This window comes from Sparus aurata, chromosome 6 (assembly GCF_900880675.1).
Source record: "Sparus aurata chromosome 6, fSpaAur1.1, whole genome shotgun sequence".
Taxonomy (NCBI): Eukaryota; Metazoa; Chordata; class Actinopteri; order Spariformes; family Sparidae; genus Sparus; species Sparus aurata.
This window is the reverse complement of record NC_044192.1, coordinates 25150510-25162273: the sequence shown is the minus strand read 5'-3', so window position 1 is coordinate 25162273 and position 11764 is coordinate 25150510. Positions and strand designations below refer to the sequence as shown.

Here is an 11764-nt window from a genome sequence, read left to right as displayed (position 1 = left end):
CAGTTTGCCCGACCTGAGAACATGAGTTTTAAATCTACTTTAAAGCCTTGTGTTTGTAAACAACAGAGAAAAAGGAGGCTTGTATTCTGATTTCGGGCGGGCTGAGAACGAAAAGGGCATATGACCGAAACTTCTAGAGCTGCTGCTAAAAACAGCTAAATATCGTACCTTTAAAACTTTTACTCAAGTACTTTCTGTGTTATTGGTTATGACTTTTGTCAGAGTTATGTTTTAACATGATAACTTTACTTTTACCCAAGTACGACATTTGGGTTCTTTTAACAACACTGCACTACATTCATTTGATGGATGAAGATCGACATTTTATATAGTAAACATGATCAATTTACCGAATATGAGTAGTTTGAATTAGATCCGCACTAAAAAAATAACAAGGTACATATATCAGTAATAATAATCCAGTGCTATCGTGCAAACCATCCACTCTGCTGCCTTACAAGTGCCTCTCCTTTTGATACATTTATTACATTTCGGTGTACTTTCAATCAAGTAGAATTATGAAAAGCAGGACTTTTACGTTTAATAAAGATTTCTATAATGTGATCTGGCTACTTTTACTCGAAGTTGCACTATGCAACTCTTTACAGGCCTGTAAATAAACAAAGAGAGAGCTCTCAATGTGCAGACTAGCAGTTTTCTGTGTACTTCAAGGACATCTGTATACATTTATATTTATAAACATTTTAGCAAAAGCGACTTGTTTTTTGAGTTATGGTGGGGCGAGCGAATAACAAAAAAAAAAAATGTTTAAGTTGCGAGAGATCTCAGTGTTTCTTTCACCTCCGTCTTTGATGGATCAACAGAAAACCTGCCGACAACACAGAGTACACTGACAAAAGTGGTTGAGGAAGTATTCAGAGTATTGACCAGAGTAAATGTAGCAATGCTCTGTGTATCAATCAGTACTTGTAGCAAGTAAAAGTCATGCAGTCAAAGTACACAGTTATTAGCTGTAAATGTCAGTGTTGCAATACTATATCACTGGATGATGATTATTTGCTATATGATGGCAAGCAGCGCTTTAATGCTGCAGTCGGTCAAGACAGAGCTGATTTTAACTACTCCTATAACAGTGCATCATATCTCAAAAAAAAAAACAATATGTTTTGTGTGCACAAAATTTGTAGGACAGTTACTAAATCTGTGAAATCAATTTAAAAAGTACATTTCACTCTGACAGGTAGTGGAGCAGAGGTATAGCGTTGCATAAACAGAAATGCCACATTGAGGTAAATGTACCTTAAAACTGTACTGGAGTGAAGTACTTTATCAAACTGGCTGACAAAGTAAATCTAACTTTAATAAATGATGAAAATCCGCTGCGAGAACACACAAACAGGTTCGACAGTGGTTTGTGTTTGTGTCATCGAAGGCTGACATCATCTGCTGAGAAGGTGTGCATGTGTGTCATGCAAGAAAGATTAATTTCCCCCCGCTGTAGGTTGTTTGTTATAGATCTTGATTCGGGCCGCTGTTGCTCTTTAGCATCTAATTGTTCAGGATGTTTAGGATGGTCGTGTTATTTGAATGTATAAACTGTTGTTTCCAGTCCCACCGCACTCTGCCAGACTGCCAGTCAACACTTGAGACAACTTCCTTCCTTGATTTGGGTAGAAAGGAGTCCCATAATTGAATAAAACCAGACCCCTCCCTCTCTTTACATACCGCACAAACTCACACACACACACACACACACACACACACCAAGTTTTACAGGCTGGTGTATAAACTTAATAGGACGCATTTGGTTCCAAAGCCCCCAGCTTGCTCAGTGGAAAAGTGAGCCGGATTGTTTTTCAGTTTCTTAATGTCGAAGTTTATAACGGCCAGATAAAAAATGTTGCCATGGTGATTTAACCACAACATCGCAATTACCTTGATGCAGCGAGACTCTGGGGGCTTACAAACAAACCAGTGTAATGCAATTAAGATATAAGTACCACCAAAAAAATGGCCTTAAAACTCAGAGGACGGATGCAGGAATGCAACGGGGAGGGTGAAATAATGATAGTGGCTTCTTAAGGATCAAAGTCACTGATACGTCTAGTAAATAATCAAACGCTTTGCCACATTCACTTTTCTTTTATTCTTCCCGGAGCAAGAGTTTTTCCCCCTTAACAGCTGCAGGACGGGCACATTTTTCCACCAGATATCGTCCCATTAATGGATAACCTAATGACTTAAAATACACCAAAAAACACTAATAGCATGGTAATAATTCGGTCACATATTTTTCACATCAACTTCAAAGTCTCTCTATCAGGCGGCTGCTTTGACAAAATCATACACCAAAAATTCTCTGAGCCCACCCCCAACCTTCCCCTTTGAGGGACAAAATAAAAAACGTAGATGGGAGGAATAATTGCCCGACTTCAAAGTGCTGGTTATTGACCTGCGTTTACTGTTGCGTTCGTGAATGCTGTGGGGTGTTTTTTTTTTCTTCATAAATGTGGCCCGGGGTGGGTGGGAAACGTGGTTCATTCCTCTCATGGCGCAAAGCCCACTCTAATGCCCAACACTGACCCCTTCTGACCCGGGCTTAGCTGGGAGGAGAACATGCAGCACCTTCAATCTGCCTCTGTGGCACTTTCTCCTTTTACATGAAAGTCACAAACTTATGAAGAAAAGTTGGTGTTTTTTTGCTGCTGTAATGCCTTTGCAAAGGATTTTTTTTTTTTTGTAATGCTTTAGAGGAAATGAAACTGTAAAAGAAACATATTCCTTCTTAAAAACAGGAACAACCAGCCGCTGACATGTTTATTTCCAGATGTCATTGCAAAAACAAGGGTTGTAAAAAGTATTGTGTTAAAACATGACTGTTATAAAAGTCAAAGTCGCCTACACAAAACAGTACTGAATTAAAAGTACTACCTGATCTTAAATGTACTTGAGTTTTAGAATATCATTTTTTGGCAACAAATGTACTTAACAGTCAAAACAGTACAAGTTAAAAGTAAATTCAACATACTGTTCATTTACATGCAGGTATAAACTGTGTACTTTTCTTGCCGTTATGGACGTGGCCAATCGTCAAATCTGAAATGCATTTTTCTGATTATCAGAATCAGTGTGTTTTTTTTAAATTTGATTCTGGCTACTATGGATTTAATTCAAAATGTGCCGCTTTGGCTCTGATGCAGCCTGCTATCTGCAAAGTAACTAGAAACTAAAGTACTTAAGTGAATGCAGCGGAGTAAAAACAACAACATCTGCATCTAAAATGTTTTGGCAGAAAGGTATAAAGTGGCAGAAAATTGAAAAATACTCAAACATAGTAACTCAAGAGTTGTACCTGAGTACAGTACTTGAGTTACTTAGTTACATTCCATCACAGTTAAAACACACAACAATGCACAAAGGATGTCAAAAACATATTTTATTAACATGACTCTCAGACACTCCTATACAAACACACGCTCCTTCATTCAGTCAAGTCACACACGTGGATACACAACACCATCCTTCACGTCCGTATAGTTCAGATTTACATTTAAAAGACAGCAAAATAGTCTCAGGAAGCAACAACGTAAATGTCATAAATGGTTCCCATCAGGACGATATAACATAAAGCAACATGCATACACATTTGTGGTGTCACTGCTATTGTGAATTAATGCCATAACTGAGGTTTTTCACACTCGCACACTCGCTTTTCTTTTGTTTTTTGTCAGGCTGATAAAAATAATACAAAAATCCTTCTTTACATTAAAAAGGCCCCTTGTGGTCCAGAGATATACTGAACCAGGACATGTGGTGCTTATCTGGAATTGCACATGAAAGCCTTCATGTTGATGCTGGAGGATTTTGGGTGCCCTGCCCTCTTGCGAGACCCTGATGTACATCAACTTTAAAGCACACAGGATCGGTTCCTTTCCATATACATTACTTTATCATCTGACCACTGCATGTTTAACTTGTGATGGGAAACAACTCTTCATCATTCAATTAAGAGGAAGAAATGTAATAAAATACATTGATTGAAGTTGTCAAGGACACATTCTGTACATTGTGTTTAATTGTTGGGAGGGTGACACCCTCTAGTGGTTGCAGCGTAAAGCTGCAGCTAATAATTACAACTGCGGGTGTGTGTTGAAAGGCAGCATTTCCTTTCCACTGAGTCACGGTTAAAAATGAACACATTTTGGTTTTATTTAGTCAGGAGGACACATGACTAAGCAGGAGGCGAAGGAAGTGAAAATATCATAGAAAATAGGGCACAATCCTGCACACATAAGAAAAAAGACAGGAGGTTTGAGAGCAGGGAAGGATCAGGTTGCTCATCCACAGCTCAAAGTATTTCAACCTCTGATAACTCTTAAAACCTCCTCCATCATGTTCGGACTGCGACGCACTGCACAGTGAGTGTTCTCCAAAATCTCCGTAGTCACAGTGGGATGTTTCACGTGCCCTTAGAAGTCACTGAGGATGCTGATATCGGCAAACTCTTTGCGGTAGCGGTGGGCAGACAAGGTGAGCAGGAAGGACCACTTGAGGCTCATGAAGCTCCACACACAGGACAGGTAGAGACTGCTAGGGTCAGTCAGGGCTGTGGGCGGGACGGACACCGATTAGCATTCAGAGCTTTTCAGACGGGAGTCATGTTGTTTATATTCACATGTGTATGGCCTAACACACAGTAACTGGCATGACAAAGATCTTTGAAGCATCCCTAAAGCGTTCAAATTCACTAAAGATGCAACTAAGAACTTTAAAAGATTTTTCAGTGAAAGTGGATAAAAAATAATAGTTTATAAAAAGTTTATTGAGCAACCTATTTCTACTTGGAGCAACACAAGTAACCTCTGAGTGCTGCCGTCAAGTGATGAAGTCATGATTGATCACATGCTCTCAGCAGGAGATAAGGAGGATACATCCGCCAAGGGAACATACGCACCTCGTAACTCAGAAATGTGTGTGATACCCAAGATAAAAACTAGCCTCTTGGCTAATTCTGGCATAGTTACATTAATGTTCATGAATATGTACTGTACCTTAAAAATAAAACTTAAGGCTCAACAAGGTTAAAATAGCTCTATTCAATCTATTATTTTCTACAATGGTTCCAGGAGTTTACTTAGAGGATGAGTGGTCAGGTCTGTTTCTTACTTTGCGATATTTCACTTTACGTTGTGTGTGTGTGGACTTTTTACTTGAATAATATATTTTTAAAACAGACATACACAATATTTACAGATAGAAATTGATTTGTTCAGAGGTTGCAGGCAAAAAAGCTCCATAATGTTTCACAAGCTTATTAGCTTTTTTTTGCTGTTTTTAGTGTTTTAAGTAGAGAATCATATTCAGATTCAGATCTTGGGAAGTGACTTAGAAAAACGAAACTAATAAAGAGTGCTGTCCTCTGGATTATCATTGTTTTTTATTTGGTTCCATGCATACCCTGGTAACCTTTGGTATGTGTTTAACATGACAACACTATAAACTGTGGGTATTTCACTCAGGCAATGTCTGCAGAAATGCAGATTTACAGAAAGCAGCCATAAAGGGCTCAAAATATCTCAGATAAGTACCCTCATTCGTTCGATAATTTGACAGTGGGACAGCCCTAAACCCCTGCAGACCTACCTGAAACATGCCTCAAAGTCTTAAATTACTTATTGAAATTTAATTCTGTGTTTAGTTTGACGACAAACAGCAACTCTTGAATTATACACATCTGGTGAACAGTGTGCATACACCAAGTCGTGTGAAACAGGAAGGCGATGAAGAACAACTTACACTCCTTTTTGCTGATGGCGACAGACAGGAAAGTGATAAAGGCCACGACTGCCAGCAGGGAGAAGAAAAGCCCGCTGAAGAAGAAGAACTTGAGGCCCCTGAGCCACGTCCTCCAGTAGTCCTGCAGGTACATGACGTGAGTGATCAGGGTCCAAAGTGCTAGCACACCTGAGGATGAAGACAATCTACAGGTTAGCTTTCAGTAGAGTGGATCTGTTTTCACTTTTCACTGCGTGAAACAATCTCTGATCAAGAAGTTTGAACAATCAATCTCAAGCAAATATTCAAATCAATAGAAGTTTAGAAAGCTATAAAGAAATCTGCCAAATCTGAAAAACGTATACAAGAAGAACAACATTTGCTACGTTGCAGCTGATATTCGCTGATCAAATGTAACACTCGTACTGAGTTTGGTTAGTCATGAAGGTTGACACAGCATGTTACCAAGTCATGAGTCAGTAAATCACACTTCTTTCTTCATGTTCCTTTTTTCCCCAACCGCAGTGATGTGAATCAGTAACAACACTCTTTAACAGAGGGAACTGAACTGTGGTAATCTGACAGCAGCAAATACTTCAGAGGCACATTGTTGAACGCTGGAGATCGAACACTGCAGTGCTGGACAGTCTTGTGCAGCATGTGTTGTTTTTGTTAGGGAAAAGTATCCTTAGTTATTTTTATTTTAACAGGTAGCAGCAGCTTATGCATTTTATAAAATGAAAACGAGTGCTCGGGGAGTGTGTCCACGTCTCAGATAACAGTAGTATTTCATACAATTGCCAAGTTATCAGGGAAGGAGGTAACTTAACGTATGCAGGTCACTAACATCAAAGCGCGGTGACTGAATATCTTACATTGTGAATCATTTTGGATTGTTTCTACTTAAAAATGTAAGGTCTCCTGCTTAAAATATCTGAGGTAATAACATTTTGGTTGATCAATCACTTTAAAGTCTTATTTTTTGTGAGACCAAATTTTAAATTAACTGAACAAGTTCAATAACCTTAAGATATTAAGTTGAGCCAACAACTCTGCAGTCACCTATTATAATATTAGAGGTACAGCATTCCATTATTGGCAGAAAGACATAATGTTAAAGTGCTGCCGGTGGATTTGTGTGTTGAGTGTTTAAGTATGATGGTGAGAAGTCTGAATTCAATACCAACCTTTAACGTGGTTAGCAATGTTTTCATTACTGTGAAAACAAACATCCCAGACTTTAGGGCGCTCTAACACATTCTTTAAACTATAAAAAGGATTTCAAACAATGCATGCTGGGACATCTGCTCATATGGTGATCTTTATGTTTCTGTATAAACTTATTTTAATGAGTTAATTGAATTAGTTAGAGTTAGAACAAAATCATGATTATAAGCTCTAAAGTTGTCTGAAAATAAAACAAATACAACATTTAAGTTTAATCAAATTGAAATAAATAAAACTTAGATATCAACATTAAGTCAGACCGAATTTATTTTAAAAAAAAAAGGTCAGTTTAGTCAGTTTGATCTGTGGTAACATGTGACACTTTAAGTGATAGCAGTACATCCTGTGAGTGAATGATTGCAGAGGCTAGACATGGACTGGATATGAATTTGCTAAACTTATCAATGTCTCAAAGGTCAGATGGAAACAACACTGAACATCAACCTGTTGCATAATTGTGCTTACAGCCAATCAGTCTAGCTGATCTTTTTCGTTTAACTGAATGGGGTCGAATGTTGCAAACCATTTTAACACTAACAATGTTAAAATCAGAATCACAGGAGTTCAAACTCAAAGGGTTATCATCTACTTTACATAAACATGCAGAGAGACTTGAATTGAATAAAAAGAATTAAAGGAGCACTATGTAGTTTTGGGGAAGAAATTTGAACCAGAAAGATCTTTATTGACTTTATGCCTAGACAAAATAAATAAACAAACTCTCTTTGTTTTCATGACTGAATACACAAACTGACAGCTCAATTTCATACTTTTTTACTTTGTTTATATGTGGCGGACCCTGCCACTGTTCTAGCTTCAAACAGTGTTCTGGAAACCATACTGTCCTCTGAGGACAGCTTGTTTATGCAGTTATGGAACAAACAAATATTTCTGAGTTTGTATTATAATTATTTTAAATATTCAAATTACAAGTTTGAATTCCTTCTCCAAAAGTATAAAGCACCCCTTTAATATAAAGCTTAGGTGATTTATATGTGGGATAAAAAGTGCATAAACACTGAACACCGTAATATGTCGTCATTTAGTAAATTAATAGTTAAATAAACTTTAGTCAATAGGTCTTAAAACTTTAAAAATGCATTATAAACCATTTAGTAAACTTTTTTAATTGAAAAGTTGCAACTGATGTGACTTCATGTGTAGTTCATCTGTACAAATCATTTTTATGGCCTCTACCCTCCAGTGCTTACCTTTATTGCACCTGTTGTTAAATAGATAATTTATAAAGCATGTCGTTGTTTGTTAAAAGCCAAAAATGACTATTAAGAAAAGCTACTATAAAATCTGCCTAACCAGAAGTCTTACCATTATAATGTCTATGTTTTGCTCTCTATCTCCAGTAAGAATTCAGAGTTACAATAGTTATAAGTGGCTCCAATAAAAGTTAATTTTTCTTTCTCTTTTTTAAGTGGACCTTTGCACACATGACAATCTGAAACATGTCAGCTAAGAATAACACGGTTGTTCAATATTAAAACATAATAACTTCACTTGATCGTATGATAACAGTCGATCAGCTGACAGTTCTGCCCTCCAGCAGCACTTGAGCTGCTGTCTCTGTTTTCCTCTGAGCACATTTTGTAACAGCTTTAGTAGCTGGGGCACCTTCAGCCTCAGGAGGGGGTGACATGACACCCCTGGTTTACTGAGGAAAACACACACACACACACACACACACACACGGTGTTTACTTTACCTGACAGTCCCCCCATGGCTGCGGTCCACGGCTGTTTGTACGCGATGTTCCACACGAGGAAAGCAGAGAAGCCCATGAGCATGCCGAAGGAGGCATAGCCGATACTGACGTGTGTTTTATTAACAGCCATTATCACTAAAAACAGAGGCGGCCGAGACACGCACAGCGCGACAGGACGATGACCGAGTGTGCGAGAGGGAGACAGACAGAAGAAACAGACAGACAGAGTAGAGACGGAGAGCTGGGGGTTTCAAAACAACATCCGGTCGGTAAATCTTCAAACGAGGACAAAAACTGAGGAGCCGTGTGTGTCCTGCTGACTAATGGTGGCTGTCACACACACACACGGGCAGAGTGTGAAACATGACAAAGCGTTTCTGGTGATTGTTTCTGTCCTGCTGCTAAAAAAAAAAAAACACACAACACGCTCGGCTCTACGTCACCGCGTTAATCAGCAAGTAGAGTTCCGCACGTGGCCGAACACAGCGCCCTCTACAGGAGCAGAGGAGGAACTACACCTCACCTTCTTACATGTTTAATTGTAAAGTGATTCATTTTATTTAGTCACAGGTCTCTTCTTGGTTTTTCTTTTCTTTTTCCAATTGTTAAACGTCATTTCCTGTATATCCTTTAATGTCATTTGGATGGCCTTTACCATCCAGTGCTTACCTTTGTTTTAGCTTTGCGTAATAAATGGATCATAAAGCATGTCATTGGTTGTTCAAAGCCAAATAACTATTCAGAAAAGCTACTAATGATTTGCCCTTTATGAATGATGGTTATGGTAGTCTTACCATTATAATTCCTATTTCTGACATTTGAAATCCAAAGGAAAACATAATATAACAATATCCCCCTTAATTTGTAATGTGTGAACCATGTTTGTTATTTACTATTATTTTAGAACTTAAGTATGCTCTTTATCTCCAGTAAGAAATCTGAGTTCTAATGCATCTGCTGAATAAATCTCAGCTTTTCTTTTTCTTCTTGTGATTATATGTTTATTTGTTTGTCAAGTTATTTATTTATTTTAGTTACAGGTCTAAAGATCTGTATCCAATTTTTCTTTTTGTTTCTTTTCTTTGTTCAGACAGCAGTTAAATGCCAACTTGTCGCCTCTATATCAATGTACAATCACAAACACGCCAGGGGGTTGTAGTCAAAGAAAGATAATGAGAAATTACATTAATTCATTTCCTCAGAAGGTTTTCAAATAATGATTTTGTAAAACCTGTACATATAATTTTCTAATAGCTTTTTATGTTTGTACAGAGGGATGTAGAGAAGAAAATACTGTTTGACACAAGCAGCCATCTCCAAATAGCTCAGCTTTTTGTTTATGAATTTAGATCTATAAGTACCAGAATACCTTTAGCAGAAAAAGGTCTACAAGGGCTTGTTTATACCGAATGCAATTCATGTAGTCAACCTATTACAGTAGACTTAAATATGAGAGTGTAAGCTGAACATTACCATTTCTTCCTGCACCAGACACAAAGCAAACGGGATGGCAATGTTCGCAAAAAAGGGTGGCGGACATTATTTACCCCAAGTCTGGTTTTGGACGTGCCGTGCCGTGCCGGTCCGGTCCGTCGCCTTGGGAGGTGGGCCGTGTGGGTGGGCTAGCGGCTAGCTACACACAAACATCCACAGATTCCGATTCCACATTGTTCCACAAAATCCCGGTCCAGCTCACACCGCTGCAGGTATAAATCCGCTTGTTTCTTAAGGTATGTTGTGGGCTAGTGCTCTGCAGTGATTGGCTCTGGTGTGCACGTCACTGTGGTGGCTCCGGTGGACAATGCTCACGGAATTTGTAAAGCATTTATGAAATAATTTATTAACGGTATCATTGCAGTCCAAACAAATGCGAAGTGGCACACCCTTGAACGACGGCAGCAGCCATGTTGAAAGTCTCAGGTCAGTCTGATCCTGATCCGCAGAGATATTTGAGGCACAGATACATACACAGACAGACAGACAGAGATTCCTTGCTTTTATAGAGAGATGATGAGTGTTGCTTTTGCTGTTAATCATTTCTGCTTAAAATATAGTAGCTACTTATTACTAATTAATTGTTTCTCATTAAATATTTTGGATAACAAATCCATGATTGTGATTACACCATATAAGGACGTTAAATATATACGGTCTTTTCTATTCTTTTACTAATAATCCATTTTGATTAAATGCACATTGTCCTTACTCAGGGGCCAACTGGACTGCTTTATGTGTGCATCAGTGCCTGGGGGAAAGAGGAGTGTGTGTGTGTGTGTGTGTGTGTGTGTGTGTGTGTGTGTGTGTGTGTGTGTGTGTCTGTGTGTGTGTGTGTTTGTGCGTATGTGTGTGTGTGGACTTATTTGGGCACCGTTAAAATGTTCACATTTGTAGCAACATTTGAAAATATGGTACTTTATGGTTTACCTGCCTGCTGGTTAAATGTTTGCAACTGCAACTAAAATATTCAAAAATGTCAAATATTAATATTCCCTTGTTTCAGCTTCTCAAATGTGAATAAATACTAGTTTTCTTATTCTTGTAGGGTAGTAAAGGGAACACCTTCAGACATCGATGTGAGCGCCGGCTCTCGGAAATTGAGGAATGCATGTTTCAATATTCTCTAACATTTCCTAGACTAAATTATTATTAGCATAACTTATGAGGAGAAAAATCAATAACAAAACTCAACTTTACAGAAGGTGCAGCTTCACCACAGGGCACTTTTGATACTGCTAGACAGGTAAACATTGCAAATAAAAAGTCTTAGAAAATTTCAACAGTCTTTTAAAGATACAATAAAATTGTATCAATGTCTGTTTGTTTGCAAAAACAACTTCAATGAGATACATCACATGACAAAAAAACAACTTCCTCTAACTTGTCTATAAGCTGTTAAAAGTCAACCAACCACCTGAGGGGAACAGCATGTTTTGTATATATTTCAGCAGCGTGATCTGCCACAAGCACTCAAGGTGGGACTTCAGTTTATACCAGACTGGGCAAGTAGTAATAGAAAAAGAAATCATCGAACTTCTTTTTCATGTCCCTGATGAGAGCCTTGTTGCACCAGCATGTCTTCACTGG

At 38.3% G+C, this 11764-nt stretch overlaps 1 protein-coding gene across 1 annotated transcript; it reads right to left on the bottom strand.

Moving 5' to 3' along the window:
• Nucleotides 1-3379: 3379 nt before the first annotated feature.
• LOC115584147 (heme transporter hrg1-A-like) lies at nucleotides 3380-9115 on the bottom strand. Its single transcript, XM_030421583.1, has 3 exons — nucleotides 8681-9115; nucleotides 5758-5925; nucleotides 3380-4567 (listed from the first exon to the last, which is right to left on the bottom strand). The coding sequence occupies exons 1-3, from the start codon at nucleotides 8808-8810 to the stop codon at nucleotides 4431-4433; spliced, it is 435 nt and encodes a 144-aa protein (XP_030277443.1). The 5' UTR covers nucleotides 8811-9115; the 3' UTR covers nucleotides 3380-4430.
• Between the last annotated feature and the right edge of the window lie 2649 nt (nucleotides 9116-11764).